Consider the following 22,693-nt stretch of genomic DNA (forward strand, 5'->3'; position numbering starts at 1 on the left):
TCTTTGTCTCTGGGCTTTCCTTCTACTAAGTTGAGCGGGCTCCCAGGATATCATGTGTGTGAGAGCTCAGTTGCTTCAGCCATGTCTGACTCTTGTGACCCCATGGACTGTGGCCCATCAGGCTCCTCTGTCCATGGAATTCTCCAGATAGAATACTGGAGTGGGTTGCCATTTATTTCTCCAGAAGATCTTCCCCACCCAGGGTTCCAACCTGAGTCTTCTGCTGTATCCTGAATTGCAAGCAGATTCCTTACCCACTGAGCCATCAGGGAAGCCCACAAAGAAGCTATAGGGGACTAAAAATAACTGTGTACATGTGAAGTTAGGACAAGTTATAAACAGTAAGATGCCAAAAAACCAAACACCCAGGTATCTCTTCTGAGGTGTCTGCAGCAAAAGCAGGGCACTATGCATGAGCCCTGCCGAAAGTGCCACCGAGGGCGTGGGCAGGCGACCTAAACTAGTTTCAAATGGATTGGGACAGATACAATTAAAAAAAAAAAAAAAAACAAACAACGAGACATCTGAAGAGAAGAGCAACTTACTAAATGCTGTTTCCTACTAGGACATTGACCGCATGATCACAGTCTGAGCATGTGTGCAAAGGGGGCAACTTATCCCCACTTCCCTGGTGATCCAGTATTTAAGAATCCACTTGTCAATGCAGGGGACATGGGTGCGATCCCTAATCTGAGAAAATTCCACATGCGCAAGACAACCAAGCCAGTGCACCACAACTACTGAGCCTGTGCTCTAGAGTCCTCAAGCTGCAGTTACCGAAGAAAGTGCCTAGAACCTGTGCTCCACCTGTGCTTTCACTAAGTGGAGGGTGAAAAAGCTGGCTTAAAACTCAACATTCAAAAAGCTAAGACCATGGCATCCGGTCCTGTCACTTCATGGCAAATAGATGGGGAAACAGTGGAAACAGTGAGAGGGTTTATTTTCTTGGTCTCCAAAATTACTGCAGATAGTGACTGCAGCCATGAAATTAAAAGATGCTTGCTCCTTGGAAGAAAAGCTATGCTCAAACTAGACAGCATATTATAAAGCAGAGACATTACTTTGCCAACAAAGCTCCATTATAGCCAAAGCCATGGTTTTTCCAGTAGTCATGTATGGATGTAAGAGTTGGACCATAAAGAAGGCTGAGTGCTGGAGAATTGATGCTTTTGAGCTGTAGTGCTGGGGAAGACTCTTGAGAGCCCCTTGGACAGCAAGGAGATCCAATCGGTCCATCCTAAAGGAAATTCAGTTCTGAATATTCATTGGAAGCACTGATGCTGAAGCGGTAACACCAATACTTTGGCCACTGATGTGAAGAACTGACTCACTGGAAAAGACCCTGGTACTGGGAAAGACTGAAGGCAGGAGAAGGGGCCAACAGAGGATGAGATGATTGTGAGTTCATTTACCTCAGATTGGGACTTGAACCCAGCCAAAACCCAGTTTGGTACTTGAACCCACGTGGCTAGGACTCAAACCCAGCCAAAACCTTGCTTGAGATTCAAACCCATGTGGCTGGGACTCAAACCCAGCCAAAACCCACTGTAGCTGGTTTCAGGATCTAATGAAGCTCAGGTTCTTGATGTCTCATGACAGAAAGAATTCAGTGATGACAAAGTGATAGGTAAGAAGTGGATTTATTCAGATTCAGAGAGAAGCACACTCCACAGACAGAGTGTGGGCCATCGCAGAGGGTGAGTGTGGTCCTGAAATGTGGCGTGGTTAGTTTTTATAGGCTTGATAATTTCACATGTTAATGAGTAGGAAGATTATTCCAACTATTTTTGGGAAGGGGTGGAGATTTCCAGGATTTGGGCCACCACTCACTCCTTGGTCTTTTGACAGTGCCTTGGAACACTCGTGTGGCACCTCTGGGTGTGTCATTTCACTTGCTGATTGAGGATCAAGGTCTAATCTTGTCTGAAATCTTGGTCCCATTTGATTCTAATCGGTTTATGTTGAGGGCTCCCTGGTGGCTCAGACCGGTAAAGCATCTGCCTGCAATGTGGGAGACCAGGGTTTGATCCCTGGGTGGGGAAGATCCCCTGGAGAAGGAAATGGCAATCTACTCCAACACTCTTGCCTGGAAAATCTCATGGAAGGAGGAGCCTGATAGGCTACAGTCCATGGGGTCGCAAAGAGTCAGATACGTTTATGTTGTGTCCTTGGGCTATGTCATTCTTTTAAAATTTGTGCCCTGCCTGCCCCTTTCCCTCCTGTTACAGTTGGATAGCATCACCGACTCGATAGACGTGAGTTTGAGCAAGCTCTGGGAGTTGATTACTTTGCCAACAAAGGTCCATCTAGTCAAGGCTATGGTTTTTCCAGTGGTCATGTATGGATGTGAGAGTTGGACTGTGAAGAAGGCTGAGTGCCGAAGAATTGATGCTTCTGAACTGTGGTGTTGGAGAAGACTCTTGAGAGTCCCTTGGACTACAAGGAGATCCAACCAGTCCATTCTGAAGGAGATCAGCCCTGGGATTTCTTTGAAGGGAATGATGCTGAAACTGAAACTCCAGTACTGTGGCCACCTCATGCGAAGAGTCGACTCATTGGAAAAGACTCTGATGCTGGGAGGGATTGGGGGCAGGAGAAGAATGGGACGCCAGAGGATGAGATGGCTGGATGGCATCACTGACTCGATGGACGTGAGTCTGGGTGAACTCCTGGAGTTGGTGATGGACAGGGAGGCCTGGCATGCTGTGATTCATGGGGTCGCAAAGAGTCAGACACGACTGGGCAAATGAACTGAACTGAACTGAACTGGGAGTTGATGCTGGACAGGGAAGACTGGCATGCTGCAGTCCATGCAGTCACAAAGAGTTGGACACAACTGAGTGACTGAACTGAACTGAACTGAAACTGTAGCCCATCAGGCTCCTCTGTCCATGGAATTCTCCAGGCAAGAATACTGGAGTGGGTTGCCATTTCCTTCTCCAGGGGGATCTTCCCCACCCAGAGATTAAACCTGGGTCTCCTGCATTTCAGGCAGATTCTTTACCATCTGAATCACCAGGGAAGGCAGATGGTAAATGCCTTTGTTGTTGTTGTTCCTCGTCTCTGGCAAATGCTCTTGGCAAGTGCCAATTTGTAGTTGACATCAGCGAGGAAAGAGGGAAAAGGTGCAGCCAAGGAGAGAGCTTTGGGTTGTCCACATGGCATAGAGGTTCTTACCAAATAAGACTGGGAGTTTAGAATCTTCCATCACAACCCAGTCATGTTCTTTAAGGTCATCAATGGCTTGAGAGCCAGAGTCAGCCAGTTGATCTTGAGGTTTTATATGAGATTGAAAGCAACAGTTAGAAATGGACATGGAAAAATAGACTGGTTACAAATAGGAAAAGGAGTACATCAAGGCTGTATATTGTCACCCTGCTTATTTAACTTATATGCAGAGTACATCATGAGAAACGCTGGGCTGGATGAAGCACAAGCTGGAGTCAAGATTGCCGGGACAAACATCAGTAACCTCAGATATGCAGATGACACCACCCTTATGGCAGAAAGTGAAGAGGAACTAAAAAGCCTCTTGATGAAAGTGAAAAAAAGTTGGCTTAAAGCTCAACATTCAGACAACGAAGATCATGGCATCTGGTCCCATCACTTCGTGGCAAATATATAGGGAAACAGTGGAAACAGTGGCTGACTTTATTTTTCTGGGCTCCAAAATCATTGCAGATGGTGACTGCAGCCATCAAATTAAAAGATGCTTACTCCTTAGGAGGAGAGTTATGACCAACCTAGACAGTATGTTAAAAAGCAGAGACATTACTTTGTCAACAAAGGTCCGTCTAGTCAAGGCTATGGTTTTTCCAGTGGTCATGTATGGATGTGAGAGTTGGACTGTGAAGAAAGCTGAGCGCCAAAGAATTGATGCTTTTGAACTGTGGTGTTGGAGAAGACTCTTGACAGTCCCTTGGACTGCAAGGAGATCCAACCAGTCCACCCTAAAAGAGATAAGTCCTGGGTGTTCATTGGAAGGACTGATGGTGAAGCTGAAACTCCAATACTTTGGCTACCTAATGCAAAGAGCCAACTCATTTGAAAAGACCCTGATGCTGGGAAAGATTGAGGGCAGGAGGAGAAGGGGACGACAGAGGATGAGATGGTTGGATGGCATCACTGACTCGATGGACATGGGTTTGGGTGGACTCTGGGAGCTGGTGATGGACAGGGAGGCCTGGCGTGCTGCGACTCATGGGGTCGCAAAGAGTCAGACACGACTGAGGGACTGAACTGATACTGATACTGAAATCTATTGCTCACTGGGAAAGGTGGAGAGAGTCCCAATCTTGAATCACTGAGGCTTCCTGAGGGATGAATTCTATGCTGCTTTCCAGGGGTAGGGCTCTGTGGCCTCTCAACCTAATGAAATTTAGTTGATAGAGGTCTCTGACTTGACAACCATTTGTAAGTGAATTTAAAGTATAATATGTGAAACAATGCAACCAAATACAGCAATCAAGAATATCTTTTATCTAGGATTTCCTTGGTTGTCCAGTGGTTAAGACTCCATGCTCCCAGTACAGAGGGCAAGGGTTTGATCCTTGGTTGGGGAGCTAGGATCCTGCATACAGGGCAATTAGGCAAAAAAACAAAAACAAAAACAAACAAACAAAAAAACGGGGGGTTGGGTAGAGATTAACATGGAGCTCCCTGGAGTAGCGCATGGCAACCCACTCCAGTATTCTTGCCTGGAGAATCCCATGGACAGAGGAGCCTGGCAGGCTACAGTCCATGGGGTTGCAAAGAGTCACACACGACCGAGTGACTAACACTAACATGGAGCTGGTTAGTTAACTAATTAACTAACATTAATTTCACAGTTTGTTGTGATCCACACAATCAAAGGCTTTGGCATAGTCAATAAAGCAGAAGTAGATGGTTTTCTGAAACTCTCTTGCTTTTTCAATGATCCAACGGATGTTGGCAATTTGATCTCTGGTTCCTCTGCCTTTTCTAAATCCAGCTTGAACATCTGGAATTTTAGGGTTCATGTACAGTTGAAGCCTGGCTTGGATAACTTTGAGCATTACTTTGCTAGCGTGTGAGGTGAGTGCAATTGTGCAGTAGTTTGAGCATTCATTGGCATTGCTTTTCTTTGGGATTGGAATGAAAACTGACCTTTTCCAGTCCTGTGGCCACTGCTTTATTCTTGACCTCTGGTTTCTTGACTATGCCAAAGCCTTTGACTGTGTAGATCACAACACACTGTGGAAAATTCTTAAAGAGATGGGAATACTAGACCATCTGACATGCCTCCTGCAAAACCTGTATGCAGGTCAAGAAGAGTTAGAACTGGACATGGAACAACCGAGTGGTTCCAAATTCGGAAAGGAGTATGTCAAGGCTGTATATTGTCATCCTGCTTATTTAACTTATATGCAGAGTACACCATGAGAAATGCTGGAATGGATGAAGCACAGGCTGGAATCAAGATTACTGGGAGAAATATCAATAACCTCAGATATGCAGATGACACCACCCTTATGGCAGAAAGTGAAGAACTAAAGAGCCTCTTGATGAAAGTGAAAGAGGAGAGTGAAAAATTTGGCTTAAAACTCAATGTTCAGAAAACTAAGATCATGGCATCTGGTCCCATCACTCCATGGCAAATAGATGGGGAAATAGTGACAGACTTTATTTTGGGGGGCTCCAAAATCACGGCAGATGGTGACTGCAGCATGGAATTAGAAGATGCTTGCTCCTTGGAAGAAAAGTTATGACGAACCTAAACAGCATATTAAAAAGCAAAGACATTACTTTGTCAACAACGGTCCATCTAGTCAAAGCTCTGGTTTTTCCAGTAGTCATGTATGGATGAGAGAGTTGGACCATAAAGAAAGCTGAGCGCTTTCTTTGAAGAATTGGTGCTTTTGAGCTGTGGTATTGGAGAAGACTCTTGAGAGTCCCTTGGACTGCAAGGAGATCCAACCATTCCATCCTAAAGGAGATCAGTCCTGAATATTCATTGGAAGGACTGATGTTGAAGTTCAGACTCCAATACTTGGGCCACCTGATGCAAAGAGCTGATTCATTTGAAAAGACCCTGATGCTGGGAAAGATTGAAGGTAATAGGAGAAGGGGTCAACAAAGGATGAGATGGTTGGATGGCATCACCAACTCGATGGACATGGGTTTGAGCAAGCTCTGGGAGTTAGTGATGGACAGGGAAGCCTGGTGTGCTGCAGTCCATGGGGTTGCAAAGAGTTGGACACGACTGAGTGACTGAACTGAACTGAACATGTTAATTAGTGCACCCTTTGCACCTCCCTACCAGGTAAAACTATGAACTTTGACCAGGTCCAAAGGGTAAATATTCCAAGGACTCAGAAAGATGCCTGAAACTTGCCACAATAAAGGGCTTACATCTTCCTCTAGTGACGGCCTTGGCACTCAACCCCGTTCTACCCTGTTAGGCTACCATACTCTAGCTTCTGAGTCCAGCTGCAATTAAAATTCTTTGTGATACAAACCTCTCTTTGCCTTTAAAAGCTCCTGACGTTTATTCCCTATCAGGACACCTTTAGTGCGGCTATTTGAATGTGTTCGCAATTGTAACTCTTTGATCCTATGTAAACGTGTTGGGCAACATTATTGCCTCTGGGGTTTATTTAGGTCCACAGCACCCGTTACAGACTTTATTATCTGACCATATGGTTTTCCTGTTCGCCAGTAATGAAAAACACCGAGATATTTTGTTTCATATAATTCCCTTTAAATTTTTTTCCCTTCAAATCATACTGACTTGATTTTACTTACTTTAAAATTTCTCCAAGATTTTCATAAAAAGCAATAGAAACTGAGGACTGTGGCTACTCTCAGTCTTTTCATGAGGGAAACGCTTGTTTGCTAAACCTGTATTAACTTTTAGCTGAGAAATGGTAGTTAAATCAGAATTTTCTAAAGATGATACCTAGAGACTTTCTTAGGTCTACTTTTTAATCTGTACTTTCGTCAGAATATGGTAAGGCGAGACCCGGAGGGTTTTGTAACTCAAACCGGAAGCGAGGGAACTACACTACCCAGAAGACCACGCGCCGGTCAGCCCTGATCTCCGCACCAATGAAGCCCCCCAAACTCGGGCTCTTCCGGGATTGTGAAATAGGAAGGGGTGGGATTTCCGGCGTCTTTTTGATGGCGGTCGTTTGACGGCTTTTGCTGCCGACTGCAAAACCGGAGACTCTAGATAACTGGGTGCAGCCGGCCTTAGAGAAACTGGGAAGAACCCAAGGGGCGCCGTCCACAGTGCACAGGAGTGAGCGGATTTCAGGACACTTTCAGGATTTTCGGCCCAAGTCTCCGCCATTATCCCGCGCGTCTGCTGGCACCACTGCGCCCACAGGGTCCTATGGCAACCGACGCGCTGCAGGACCCGGCCCAGGTGACACTTCTGTCCCCGGATCCTCAAGCCCCCATGAGGGTCTCCTGCTCACGGCGCCGCGGCTTAGGCCCGTCTGCAGAACTTTAGGCCTGCGTGTGTGGCGGTCCCATTTCTGACACGCTGTGTGCTGAAGTGTGGAGTGTTAAAGGCCGTGGGCCCGGCACGTGCTGATCCTTGGAGGGGCACACGAGCCAGAGCATTAGGGAAACTTGGGGTTGGAGTCCTCTCTGCAGAGTCTGAGTGAACTCCGGGAGTTGGTGATGGACAGAGAGGCCTGGCGTGCAGAGATTCATGGGGTTACAAAGAGTCGGACAGGACTGAGCAACTGAACTGAACTGAACTGCAGGGACCGGGCATATAAAGAGTCAATCGTCTGGGTCAGTTGGGCCGACAGCATTCTGGGAGGCATGGAGGGTTGCGAATAAATTAGGAAGACATTTGAGTTTTAAAGTATTTCAAAGCCAGCTCCGAGGAGTACAGATTGGGGAGGAGAAGATGAGAGTGGAGGCGGGGAGACCTGGGGGAGGCTTCTGAGTTAGAAACCGAAGAATAAGGTGTTGTATGGACTTGAGTGGTGGGTATGGAAGTTGCTGACCTGAAACAAATAGCCTGCCCTGTATTTAGCACACAAAAATGGGCTTAAATTTTTTTTTTTTTCCAGGATCATTTGGGGAATTGCAATTGGGGTATGTGACTATGGGGGAGCTAACACTTTTATAGAGATTACAAAGGGAAGTTAAAAGGGTCGTAGGCACCAAAGAGCGCATGGCTTTTCATTGGCTGAGTCCTTTCCAGGAAAGAGGAGCCTCTTCTTCCTTTGGAATACCATTCTTGTCTCTGGTCAGTGAGGGCTCCCCCTTCTGGTGTGCCAACTCTCATTGAGGTTTCTGTTTATTAATTATTGATTTTTTCCCCCAAAGGAACGTAACACATAATATTCCTAATAAGCCTTACAGGTATTTGGCACGATTGCCTGGTGAAGTAAATATGGCTCTGAGCTAAAGACAGAGTAAAGGACAGTAAAGGTTTTCTTTACGACCTGAGACCGCACTGATGTGAGAAGTCAGTTTTAGGGGGAGAAGAAAAATTGAATTTGAGACCTGCTATTTCTGAGATTCCAAAATTGAGGTAATGTAGAGGCTGGTAGAATCTATAGTCTGGAATCGAGGGAGGAGGTCACTGGCTCAAGGATGTCCTTGTGGTGACACCTAAGTCTGGATCTCAAATTTAGGTGGGAAAATCTTTTCACTTTCCGGTGAAAGGGGACCTGAGATGAAAGAATTGGTGGGGCTGGAGAGCAGAGTGGGTAGGACTTTCAGATGCTGCCTGAAAATGGGAGGATCCTGAGGCTCTAGGGCTTTCTAAGAAAGCAAGGGTGGGTAGGAGGTGGAAAAGGAGGGGTGAGGTTGTGTACATTGACTGTGATGAATACTCAGCCAGCTGACTGACTGTTCCTTTTGGAGCCACAAAAATTGGGTGATGCTGACCAGTCAGTCTTAGGTTCAGTCAAGGGCACAGGTGCCTCAGCTCTTCCAGGAAACTACAAGGTTAAAAATGTATAGATTTAACAAGTTAATCTTGTGTAAGCAAGTACTAACTGTTTAAAATGAGAATGAATATCCGTGCTATAATAATATACATATGTTTAGGTTTTATCTTGGCCTCCTTGGAATTTCCTAGCTTTAGGACTAGTCTTTGTTACAACTTGCCCCTGTTTCGCACAGGCGTTTATTTATAATTGAGGTGACTTAGGATTGGACTGGTCACCAGGAAGAATAGAAGGTTAAATTCTCAGCCCCATGTGGAAGTTCCCAAGAATCAGAGGGGAACTGGAGATTATGTATAAAAATTGCTGAGGAATGAAATTCAAGGAGCCTCAAGATCGCGGAACACCTTGAAATGATGGAAATCCTGGGAGGGTGGCATGTACTCAAAGGGCCTAAAACCCCTTCCTGCCCTGCACCCCCACTACCTAGACCTACACATCCCTTCCATTGCGCTGTTCTAAGTTATATCCATTACAGTAATCCAGAAGGAAGAAAAGTGTTTTCCTAGCTTTCATGTGTTATTTTATCAAATTATAAGTACTGATGGATTCAGGGGAATCCCTGAATTTGTAGCTGGTGGGACAGAAGTACCGGTAGCCTGGGGGCCAGGGATTGGAACTGGCTTCTCAGAAGAGGGCAATTTATGGGACTGAGCTCTTAAACTTATGGTCACGTATTTTAGGGAGTGTAATAATAGGAGTGAATTCTATCATGAAATCAAATAATTGGTGGTGGAAAAGAGATACTTTGTCTCAGAAAGCCTTGAAAGACATGTAAGGAAATCCTGATTTAAAAAAAAAAAATTATAGAAATCTTAATCCTGTGTTATGTCATAGTGAATCTTAGCCTGGGAGAGGTTAATAATGCATTTGATGTTTACACATTAGGAGATAGACCTCTTAAGTGTTGCCCTTTTACACCTGAAGACACTGAGACTCAAGGAGGTTGAGTCTTTATCAAAGACTATCTGAGTTGTCAGGTTATAGCTCTGAGGTCAGAGGTCAGCCTGAGATGACTCATCTGCAGGAAAGGGAAGGGAGGACACAGCTCCGCCTTTCCATCCTCACCAAGATGACCCTGATCTCAGATCCTCCCTCTTTTTACAGGTTCCCATGGTAGCAGCAACCTTTACGGTCCCTGGACAGGTAAGTGGAAGAAGCCCCAGTACCTCTCCTGACGTCATCCCACCCCTGGTATTGACACACAGATACAGGAGACACAGTTGTCCTGGGGTTGTTGGGCTTTAGTTCTGGCCCTGGGGTCACCTCAGGCACAGGACCCGTGAAGTGGTACTGAGGTGGTCTCCTGTATCCACTGGAGAAGGTGAGGTGGTGAGATGTTCCTGGGACAGGAGCCAGCCTGTCCGTGTGCCTGGAGGTGAGACCAAGTGGGGCGTGTCCAGCAAACTGCAGGACCCAGAACGTGGGTGGATAAAGACAGCAGAGCCTTTCCTGGGGTGGCAGCCTGAGGAGCTGGATGATTTTCTGCTGTGCAGGGTGAGAGACAGTCGTCTGACATGACACCATGACGTTTGCCTTTAGGTGAGAGTAGGGACACTGTGTCTGAGACGGGAAGTGAGAAGTAGGAGTGATGGGACTTCCTTGGTGGCCTAGCGGCTAAAACTCTGCGCTCCCAATGTAGGGGGCCCAGGGTTCGATCCCTGGTCGGGGAACTAGATCCCACATGCCCCAAATAAGAGCTGGTGCAGCCAACAAAAAGTAGGAGTGATGAGAAGGACTGTCCAGAATTACGTATCCTCGTGCTGAGTGTGAGATGTGGCAGGGGTGTCTCACGGGAGGTGTCAGGTGTACAACTAGACACACATCTGGAGATCAGGTGGGGGCGGGGTCCAGGTGTGAAGATACTCCTGAGCAGGTGGACAGCAGGGGGGCCATGTCAGATTCCAGGCCCTGAGGTCACAGTGTTGGTGCCATGAAGCTTGGGGTGGGTGGGGAGGGTGTTTTGGTTACAGAGGCCGCTGTGAACTCGTGTCCCCCTCCTGACAGGGCCATGTGACCTTTGAGGATGTGGCGGTGTCCTTCTCCCAGGAGGAGTGGGGGCTCCTCGGCGAGGCTCAGAGACTCCTGTACTATGATGTCATGCTGGAGAACCTGTCCCTGATAGCCTCCCTGGGTAAGAACTGCATCCACACACACCGCTGTGCTGGGCTCGGCCCTGCTCTCTGCTTGGCTCACTCCAGCCTCCCCAGGCTGGGCCGTGGACACTGACTGCTTCCTTCCCTGGCTTCCTGGCGTTTGAGCTTTGTGCCCCAACCTCTGCATGTCTAGTCCTGTATCACATGCCCTGATGCCTTTCACAGAAGAGTTTGGTCTTGGAGGCTTGTGAACTGTCCACTTGCAGTTTGCTTTGCCATCACTTGTGTGTTGACTGTTCTGCTGAGTGGAAGATCTGTATCACAGGTTTTAACCGTTTTTGTGTGTACTGCCTGTCTCAGGAATTAGAGACATGTGGTCAGCATTTATGGTCAACACTAGGTTATTTGCAGGAGACTACTTAAGGTTCTAGTACTATATATATGTATATATATATATATATTTTTTTTTTTCTGAGGTCTGTCATTGGTTGATTGACCCTAGGCCAGTGTTTCTCATAACGGCCCCATTTTCCCTTCAGGCCTTTGATCTAGTAAGTCCCATAGGCACCCACCCTGACCTGGGGATGGAGGTGGCCCTGGGTGCCTGATGAGGTGGACACTTCTCTAGTCACTGGAAGAGGGTTCCTGGATCCTGGGCCTGGTGCGCAGGGGCTGCAGGACTGCACATCATAGGTCATTTCTATCCTACAGGGAAATGCCCTTTGCTCACTAGGGTTTTAGTGCCCGATTCCTCATGGTCACGCTCTTTTCTTTCTTTTCCTCCCTGTTTCGACACTCGGCCCACTTGTCCTCTCACTGTGACTTCTCCCTCAGTGTCCTCCACATCTCCGTTCCCTCTCTCTTTGAAACGTTCTCCAGTATTATGTGTTTAGCATATCTTATATGTTTAATGTATTTTTAAAGTTGCATGTTTACTTGTATGGTTTTTGAACACCAGGCAAACAGGTATAATTGCATTTTCCTGGATTAGGACACATGTTCTACAGAGCTGACACTTGTCTCCACCAGAAAACCCTGCTGACTGCCACTGGCCAAGGACTGAGTTGCTCCAGTGTCTCCTCCTGGCATAGCTCCATATCCCGTGTTCTCCTTGGTTTGAAACATTTCTATTTCTGTGACCACCAGGGGCCGAGAAATGCACAGTATCCCCTTCTACCACTTCACCCTTCCTACCTTGTTTTGAACACAAACCCATGGGCTCATTCCTACATGTGTCCTTCCCCACCAGAGTCTCCATACACTTTATCAGCACTTTTTATGGTTTCAGGGTGTTGGCGTGGAGGAGATACGGAAGAGGCCCGTTCTGACCAATGTGTTTCTGTAGAACAAGTGACACGAGACAGGAATCCACAGGTGGACTCATCTATCCTGAAGGCTGTCACTCCCACTGACATGTGTGCCCTGGTGGAGAAAACCCTGCCCTCTTCTGGGGCTTCTGGGAAAATGCTCACTTCTCACTTGCAGCAGTGCCAGACACAGCCAAGTGCAGAGAAGCGGCTCAGGAGGGATGAGAGCGGGGCCTTGCTCGTGACAAGCTGCAAGATCTTTGTACCTGACACTGTGTTCACATGTGGAGCGGTTGAGCAGGATCTCCTCGGTAGCCTTGGCTTTCTCCAACACCAGCCCTCCCACGATGGAGAGCATCCAGACAGACGCAGGCAGAGCAGGGGGGGCTCTCACCCTGGGCAGGGGCATTACAAGTGCAGCGAATGTGGCAAAGGCTTCAGCAAGAAGTACAAATTCACAGAGCACCTGAGAGTTCACACTGGAGAAAAACCATACAAGTGCAATGACTGCGGGAAATTCTTTAGACTCCGGGGGGGTCTCTCTCATCATCGGAGAGTGCACACAGGAGAAAAGCCTTTCGATTGCGGTAAATGTGGGAAAGTCTTCATCTACAAATGTAAGCTTGTTCAGCACCAAAGAGTCCACACTGGAGAAAGACCCTATGAGTGTCAGGAATGTGGGAAAGCCTATGCCCGCAAGGATTCACTTGTCCAGCACCAAAAAGTCCACACTGGAGAGAAACCTCATAAGTGCAGTGAATGTGGGAAGCTCTTCCTGTACAGAAATAAACTCCTTGTGCACCAGAGAATCCACACTGGAGAAAAGCCTTTTAAGTGCACTGAATGTGGGAAGTCCTTTAGTTACAAAACAAGTCTTATTATCCACCAGAGAACTCACACTGGAGAAAGGCCTTATATGTGTGGTGAGTGTGGGAAAGCTTATGTCAACAAAAAGAGTCTTATTGTCCACCAGAGAATCCACAGTGGAGAAAAAGTTTATGCCTGTAAGAAATGTGGGAATTTGTTTATGAGCAGCTTTGCCCTCAACAAACACCAGAATGTTCACACCTCACAGAGGCGTTATGAGTGCAGTGAATGTGGGAAAGGGTTCAAGAGGAAAATCACACTCGATGAGCACCAGAGAATCCACACTGGAGAAAGACCCTATGTGTGCAATGAATGTGGGAAAGCCTTCAAGCTAAAGAACACACTAATTAGCCACCAAAACGTCCACACTAGAGCAAAGCCTTTCCAGTGCAGTGAATGTGGGAAGCCCTACAGTAACAAAACAAGTCTTATTGTCCATCAGAGGATCCACACTGGAGTGAAGCCTTTTCAGTGCAATGAGTGTGGGAAGCCTTACAGTTACAAAACAAGTCTAATTGTCCACCAGAGAACCCACAGTGGAGAAAGGCCTTATGCGTGTAGTTCTTTGTACACAGCTCCAAGGTCATGATCCAATGTGTGTGTGTGCGCGCGCGTGCACATTCAGTCACTGTATCATGTCCAACTCTTTGCAACCCTGTGAACTATAGCCTGCCAGGGTCCTCTGTCCATGGGACTCTCCAGACAAGACTATTGGATTGGGTTGCCATTTCCTACTCCATGGGATCTTCCGGCCCAAGGGATTGAACCCATGCCTCTTGCATTGGCAGGCGGACTCTTTACCACTGCGCCACCAATGTTCACACTGGAGAAATGCCTTCTGGACTCATGCTTTCCTTCACTTGAGTTAATATCTAGTAGCACAACTCCTTGTCATAGAGTAAGTGAATGTTAAACTCATGTAGGGTCAGTCCAACTCTTCTAAAAGTGGTGGTGTCCTTTTATAGTCTCATCAGAAGTACCATAAGCCAAGTTCCTGTTCTTTACATTCTTAGTTGGTATGTTCAGGCTTTCCCGTTTTAGTGACACCATAGTCGCATAGTGGGACCAAGTGATTTTAATTTGCATTTCTCTAATGATATGATGCCAAGTGGTCTTCCATGTGTTGATCTCCAACCACATATCATTCTTGAAATTTCTGTTCATACAACTTGTTCTAATTACTGAGTTTTGACATTTTGTCATTGCTTACTGATTAAGGTACTCTAATGGAAATACTTAGCAATACAATCTTCAAGAATTGGTTTTGTCTTTTCAATCGCTTATCCAGAGAAAAAGTTTTTAATTTTATTGTGGTCTAATTTGTTCATTTATTCTCTTTACTTTTTCTCTTGCTTCCTCCTGTAACTTTTATGGTTTGGGGATTTTACTGATGTAAGGGAATTATTTTCAGTTTATTGTGGAGATTATTTTTTAAAATATGGACACCCAATTCCTGCCATGATAGTAATTTAAAGATTATACCTTTCCCCCGAATTGCTTTAGTACTTCATTGAAGGTCAATCATTTATGTATGTTTATTTTTGGAATTTCTATTCTGTTGCATTTACCTACTTTATTTATATCAGTATTTTCATGTATTGACTCATTTGTTTTCATAATATGTCTTGAAATCAAGGTTGTGTACTCCTTTGACTTCCCTTTTTTATTCTTCAAATTCTTCATAGCCATTCTTGGATCTTTGCTTTTCATATGAAGTTTAGAATCCACCTTCTAGTTTATACAGTACAAAAATCCTACTAGGAATTTGACTGGGATTGCATTGATTTGTTTTTATTTTTGATTTTTGGCCATGCTGTGTGGCTTACAGGATCTAGAGTGCCTCAACCGAGGCAATGGCAGTGAAAACACAAGAGTTCTAAACCAGTGGACCATCAGAACATTTCCTTAATTTTCAATTTAGGAAGAAATACTGAGTGTCCGTCTTAATCCATAAACATGATACATTTCCTTCTATTTAGATCTTAATTTTTGTTAACAGTTTTTTAGATTTCTTTCTATTGGTCTTGCATATGTGTTTTCTAAATCTGGTAATACTGTGAATGGGAATTAAATTTTCTTTGTGAATTGTTCAGTGCTAGTACACCGAGAGAGATATCAAACTGCAGACAGAAGCAATCCTTCTTAATTATTTTATAAATAACACCTACAAAAATTATTATAAATACTGTATTTTTGAACCATTATTAAAATATTCCTATTAGCATAAAAGAAGGACAGCTGCTCATTGTTCTCAATTCAGCATTATCCTGGAGTTCCAATTTCACTATAAAGCAAAATAATAAATACGAAGCAATTGGAAATGAGGAAATAAACCATCCATAGTATGTCCTTAGTTTTCATCTTCACTAGTGGTCCAGATATGGACACTCAATTTAATGACTGGACTCACCATAAACTCCTTACTTATTTATTTTTTTGTCACCCATTTGCTGCCCTTACTTCCTTAGGAACTATCACCTTCTATGACACTATGCAACTTAAATAGAAGAACTGCTTATTGTATTTTTCTATCAAATACTAAATTCCAGCAGGGAAATATGTATTTAAATGTTGTGCATTGACATATTCCATATTTCTAGAAACATGTCTGAAACTCCTAGGATATATATTAATGTCTTGAAATATAGAACAAATTGAAAATACATACTTACTCATTTATACAACTGTGAATATGCTTTCTAACTCTCCTCACTCTGCTTTTTCCTTCAGTTTCCCTGCCCTCAGTGCTGAGTTATGGGAAGAAATCATGTTTTGCAAAAAGCCTTTAAATCAATTAAAAAATCCCCAGTAGGCATTTTCCTTCCCTCACTGATTAGAACTCAGGGGTTTTTTCCCCATACATTCCCGTGGGATTTTGATTATTTCAAAAACCAGTTTCCCACCATCAATTTCTTCCACTGATGACAGATATCTATCACACGAAGCATTTTCCATAACTCTTGGTAGTTACAAGCCCCATTTTTCAGAATTTGTCTCCATGCCCTACACAAACAACTGTTGGTGCACTTACAGGTGATCACTTTGCCAGGGCCAGATCACATCATAGGGGGTCTAAACCTTTATCTCAGGCTTATGTGCCCTCACTGCAGATGCACAGAGGTTGCCATGGCAGACCTTGTCCTGGGAGCAAACAAATTTGGTAAGTATCTCTTCATTTCAGGTATCTGATTCTTAGAAGATGTTTATCTCAGGAAACCCAAGATTAACTGTTCTTTAAATTTTACTTACTGAGGTTCAGTTCAGTTCAGTCACTCAGTCGTGTCTGACTCTTTGCAACCCCATGAACCGCAGCACGCCAGGCCTCCCTGTCCATCACCAACTCCCGGAGTTCACTCAGATTCACCTCCATTGAGTCAGTGATGCCATCCAGCCATCTCATCCTCTGTCGTCCCCTTCTCCTCCTGCTCCCAATCCCTCCCAGCATCAGAGTTCTTTCCAATGAGTCAAGTCTTTGCCTGAGGTGGCCAAAGTACTGGAGTTTCAGCTTTAGCATCATTCCTTCCAAAGAAATCCCAGGGCTGATCTCCTTCAGAATGGACTGGTTGGACCTCCTTGCAGTCCAAGGGACTCTCAAGAGTCTTCTCCAACACCACAGTTCAAAAGCATCAATTCCTCGGCACTCAGCCTTCTTCACAGTCCAACTCTCACATCCATACATGACCACCGGAAAAACCATAGCCTTGACTAGACCCAGCACAACAAAAATAATAAATTATAAAATTTTAAAAAGGGGTTGATTCAAATGAATGAAAGCAGAGCCCTAACCACTGGACCATGAGGGAATTCCTCCTCCCTTGGATTTTTAAACTGAAATACTTATGGAGAAAATCAGTGATTCACAAGCTGAGACCCTGTGTGTGCTTTACCCAGTTTCCCTAACAGTAAGACTGTGTTATGACACCACAATGGTTTGACTTGGTTACTATCCCCTGAACTTATTCAGATTCCCCTAGTTAGATTTGTACTCAAGTGTGTGTGTGTTTATTCCTCAGGGCTTTTATTTTTATTTCTTGGCCACACCACATGGCACATAGGGTCTTAAGTTACCTGACCAGGGATCAGACCAATGCCCTCTACAGTGAAAGTCAGAGTCTTAACCACTGGACTGCCAAGGAAGTCCCTCCTCCAGGTTTAAAGCCACTTTTCTTTGTCCTAGATGTGCCATCAATATAATATACAGTCTCTCTCACTTTTTCTTCAATTTTACTATTGATTTTATGGAGTTTTAAATTCTATTTTGATTGAATGCTGTTTAAACATTATAGAAAACACTTAAATTTCTACAAACTCAAAACTATAACATAAGAAAATGTGATAACTTACATTCCTGTCTTTCCAAATTGTTAAATCTCCGTCCTATATATTTTTACTTCTACATGACTCAAAAAATATGGTATACTTTGTACACTGCTCTAGACTATAGTTTTTCACTTAAGAATATATCCTGGGAACTTTCCTGGCAGTCCAGTGGTTGAGATGTTACACTGCCACTGCAGGGGGCACAGGTTCAAACCCTGACCGGTGAACAAAGATTCCCCTAGGCCATGCAGCATGGCCAAAAAAGAAAATCCACAAATAAGTGCTGTCCTACTGAATTTGTCTTTCTGAGTCTGACTTACTTCGCTGAGCATAATACTCTCCAAGTCTATCCATGGTGTTGCGAATGGAAGTTTTTCATCGTGTTTGATGGCTGAATAGTATTCACTTTCACTTTCTGTATTCCACTGTATATGTTTTTGTTTTTGTTTTTGTTTTTTTGGTAGACCCCATAAAATTTTCTCCATAGATCAATTTTCAGTTCAGTCACTCAGTCATGTCCAACTCTTTGCTGACCCCATGAACTACAGCATGCCAGGCCTCCCTGTCCGTCACCAACTCCCAGAGTTTACCCAATCTCATCTCCATTGGGTCAGTGATGGCATCCAACCATCTCACCCTCTGTCATCCCCTTCTCCTCCTGCCCTCAATCTTTCCCAGCATCAGGGTCTTTTCAAATGAGTCAGCTCTTCGCATCAGGTGGCCAAAGTATTAGAGTTTCAGCTTCAACATGAGTCCTTCCAATGAACACTCAGGACTAATTTCCTTTAGGATGGACTGGGTGGATCTCTGTGCAGTCCAAGGGACTCTCAAGAGTCTTCTCCAACACCACAGTTCAAAAGCATCAATTCCTCAGCGCTCAGCTTTCTTTATAGTCCAACTCTCACATCCATACAGGACTACTGGAAAAACCATAGCCTTGGCTAAATGGAGCTTTGTTGACAAAGTAATGTCTCTGCTTTTTAATATGCTGTCTAGGTTGGTCATAACTTTTCTTCCAAGGAGTGTCTTTTAATTTGATGGCTGCAGTCACCATCTGCAGTGATTTTGGAGCCCATAAAGTCTGACACTGTTTCCCCATCTATTTGCCATGAAGTGACGGGACCAGATGCCATGATCTTAGTTTTCTGAATGTTGAGCTTTAAGCCAACCTTTTCACTCTCCTCTTTCAGTTTCATCAAGAGCCTCTTTAGTTCTTCACTTTCTGCCATAAGGGTGGTGTCATCTGCATATCTGAGGTTATTGATATTTCTCCCAGCAATCTTGATTCCAGCGTTTGCTTCTTCCAGCCCAGCTAGATCAATTAGATCAATTTTATTTTACCCTTAACTTGGAGTAATTTTATTTCTTTTTATTGCCTCGTTATGGTGACTATAACCTACATCTCAATATTAAATAGATGTCTAGTTTTACTAAAATTTTCAGTATGCTACTGAATCCAAGTCTTGTTTAATTTGCCTTACTTTTCTACTTTCTTTTTTCCCCCCTACTTACTTAAGGGACAATATGCCATTAAGTTGAAGTCATACTTTTTGAATATGTGTTTGATCTATGAATTTAAAAATTATAAATAAAAAATATTAGGTGCAGTCCATAAAAAAAAAAAAAAAAGTTTCACAGCAAAAGCTAGACTGGTGTTTGAATAACATCTAGATGTCATACACCCTAGTCAAGTTGAATATAAAATTAATCATCACAAGTCCAGCTCTTGACAATTTGGCATCCACAGAAACTCAAACCATTCCTATCCTCCAAATAAAGACAACAAGGTCATACTTCCACCTAACATGATACAACTATCCTATGTACGACAGAAAATACACTAACATTTTCTACAGAAAGGATGCAGATTCCTTGGGTGATGGTCACTCTTCTGCTTGATATGCTACAACCAAATACTATGATATATGGGGACTTCCCTGGTGGTCCAGTGGTTAAGACTTCACCTTCCAATGATGTGGGTTCAATGCATGATCAGGAAGCTAAGATTCCACATGCCTAGTGGCCAAAATACCAAAGCATAAAACAGAAGGAAATAATGGGGAGGGAGGAGGGAGGAGGGTTCGGGATGGGGAACACATGTATACCTGTGGCGGATTCATTTTGATATTTGGCAAAACTAATACAATTATGTAAAGTTTAAAAATAAAATTGGAAGAATAAAAAAAAAAGAAAAAAAAAACAGAAGGAAATAGTGTAAATTTAATGATATATAGTGAATAAATATTAAGATGTTAAGTCAGCTTTTTGGGGTTTTTTTTGGCTGTACTAGGAAGGAATGATGCTAAAGCTGAAACTCCAGTACTTTGGCCGCCTCATGTGAAGAGTTGACTCACTGGAAAAGACTCTGATGCTGCGAGGGATTGCGGGCAGGAGGAAAAGGGGACGACAGAGGATGAGATGGCTGGATGGCATCACCGACTCAATGGATGTGAGTTTGGGTGAACTCCGGGAGATGGTGATGGACAGGGAGGCCTGGCATGCTGCGATTCATGGGGTCGCAAAGAGTCGGACATGACTGAGTGACTGAACTGAACTGAACTGAACTAGGTGACTTACAGGATTAGTTCCCTAACCAGGGATTGAACCTGGGTCACTGCAGGGAAAATGCAGAATCCTAACCACTGAACTATCAGGAACTACCCAACACTACTTTTGTTATATAAGGGGATGAAAGAAGGAAGAGAAAGATATTGAACATACACACATATTCATGGCAAAAGAAGGAAGAAATACTTATGACATTACAGGTTACTATCCTCATTTCTATATGGTCAAAAACCCACAACTAGTATGTATCTCTTCTGCAACCCATTCCAAATCCTTTGGTTCTCAGTACCACTTCACATATTCCTTTTTTATTCCCTAGTAGGTGACCAATCATTCCTTCCTGAAGGGTCTGGGCTATGAGTTGTCCTGCCTAAATAAGGCTGTTATAGTTCTCATTGACCTTAATCATGGGTCACAATAAGACACCTTCAGGGGCCTCTGCATTCCAGACACACTTCCTTTGTGCAAGTAGCAGTGGGAAATAGAGTCCAATTTGCTCCTGGTATCAGACTGAACCACCGGAGCCAACACAGTCACTCTCTCCCTGTTGATTCAGAAGTCTGAGGAGCACAAAGTGGCTGATGGGCAGGGTCACCTTCCAGGACAACGGAGTCGTTCTTTTGCAGCAGTAGAAGCACAACTCCCATTAGAACGAAGACCTCTACACAATCAGCGCTTCGTGGGGACGGAAAGCAAAAGTGTCCCCTCGTGCCTCACTGTGGTTAACTGTCAGTGGTGCCACTCACGTGTCTGCCACTTGCTTCCACGTTAGGGGACAAAGAGTCTGAGCTGTCATTTGATGATTCCGAGCATATACAGCCTCCTGAGAAAGCTCTTCCTGGCCCTCCAAGGACTGTCCCACGCAACCCACCAGGGCCCCCGGACCATGTAAGGGTCATGCCAACCAGGGGGCCTCTCTGCTGAGACTGTGCTGGTCAGGGAGATCCCTTGTGGCACTGATGACAAATGCCATGAAGATCTGCCTGACCCCCACCCCCTTCTGAGAATAGCCCTGCTAACTGAGCTGTGAGGACACGTGACCCCACCACGTGTTGGGTCAGTCAGCTTCCCAGCAGAGGAGTCAAGAACAGGGACCTCAGACTGAGCCTGAGGGTGCTGAGCACTGGGATGAGGGCTGGTGTTCAGAGGGACACTGCTTCTATCCCTCTGATCCCTGCTACATACACAGATCAGGCAGGAGGAGGAGGGGCAAGCAAACTGCAGGGCCCGTGGGGAGCAGGAAAGGTGACTCCTGTGACCTTCTGATCAGCCAGAAACCAGGAGGAGCCTGGGGTCCCCAAAGGTCTAAGAGCTGAGCACGTATCCAGGGAGACCAGGAGCCCGCAGGTCTCCAGCATCACCTCCCGGAACAAGGTCCTCTGGTCTAGGTCAAGTTGTCCCCACTCCTCCGGGGTAAAGGTCACGGTCACATCCTTGAAGGTCACCACCACCTGGAGAGTCAAACACAGCAACATTGGTGCCTGTCACCGTGGTGCTGGTGAAGGTGCAGAGACCCAGGCCTGAATCATGAGGCCTCTGATGGCCAAGTTCTGTGCTGGGTTCAGGGGGAAGCAGATGCAGCCTTGGGACATAAAGCAGTTGTGGCTGAGAGGAAAGCCTCAGGTGCAGGAGGCCACGGGAGAGGACACAGCAGTGGTGTTCCACGAGGTCTGGGGGCAGAGGGAAGTGCTCTGGGAAAAATGCTCAAGACGTAACTCCAACAATGGCCACAGCAGCGACAACACCGGAGCTGCCCTCACCCTGTCTGAGCACCTGCCCAGGCGGAGGGCTTCACACGCTGACATTCAAGTGACTGCAGATCCCTTGCTCTGGGCCAGAGATCCAGGGTTCAAATGAAGAGTCTGAAGTCTGACGCTGGCAGTGTGACCGTAGACACAACATCTTTTCATTTCTCCAAGCATCAGTGTCACTATCAACACTATGCTCATTCCCACTGTGCCGTGATTCTGAGAACTAAAGAGAAAATAACATGTTCACACACCAGATGCGGGAGGGCTGGCACAGTGAAGTGTGCCATGTCCTTTTTGACTTTTACTAATCCCCCCACTCGGCACACGAGGTAAAGGCCATCATCAACTCTGTGTCTCAGGCAGAGGCCTGAGGTCCAGGCAGCTCCAGCAAGTCAGCCACAGGGAATTCCCTGATGGTCCAGTGGTTAGGACTCCATGCTTCCACTAGAGGCCACAGGTTTGGTCCCTGCTTGGGGAACTAAGATTCCACATGCCTTGCAGGAAAAAAAGAAAAAAAGGGGGGAGGGGAGAGAGGGAGAGAAGAAGGAAGGGAAAGAAAGTCAGTTACAACCTCAAATTTAAGGAAGGATGTGAGATTTGAACATTCAGCAAAAGATGGCAGAGAGTTTCCAGAAGATGGGCAGGTGGGAGCCAGGGGTATCTCAGCCAGAAGGAAAATGGCCAGGAAAAGACTATCCTAAGAGGAGACACTGAGGCACAGGGAGAGGGGAGAGACAGCCCTGCAGAGATCTGGAATCAGACAAAATGAAATGCAAGAGCAAAGGCTGTACACTGGGCAGGAATGAATGCAGTGAGCAAGGGAAGAACAGAAGGGGGAGAAGTGTGGAGGT

At 45.2% G+C, this 22,693-nt stretch overlaps 1 protein-coding gene and 1 non-coding gene across 2 annotated transcripts; one reads left to right on the top strand and one right to left on the bottom strand.

Annotated features, from left to right (window-relative positions):
• The first annotated feature begins 7,095 nt into the window (after positions 1–7,095).
• Positions 7,096–15,435, top strand: LOC133229756 (zinc finger protein OZF-like). Its single transcript, XM_061386475.1, has 4 exons — positions 7,096–7,387; positions 10,041–10,079; positions 10,941–11,067; positions 12,318–15,435. Exons 1-4 carry the CDS (start codon positions 7,355–7,357, stop codon positions 13,790–13,792), a joined length of 1,674 nt encoding a protein of 557 aa, XP_061242459.1. The 5' UTR covers positions 7,096–7,354; the 3' UTR covers positions 13,793–15,435.
• A 4,673-nt stretch (positions 15,436–20,108) lies between these two features.
• Positions 20,109–20,180, bottom strand: TRNAE-UUC (transfer RNA glutamic acid (anticodon UUC)). Its single transcript has one exon. It is a non-coding gene; the product is annotated as a tRNA-Glu (tRNA).
• Between the last annotated feature and the right edge of the window lie 2,513 nt (positions 20,181–22,693).

This window comes from Bos javanicus, chromosome 18 (genome assembly GCF_032452875.1).
Source record: "Bos javanicus breed banteng chromosome 18, ARS-OSU_banteng_1.0, whole genome shotgun sequence".
NCBI classification, from domain to species: domain Eukaryota; kingdom Metazoa; phylum Chordata; class Mammalia; order Artiodactyla; family Bovidae; genus Bos; species Bos javanicus.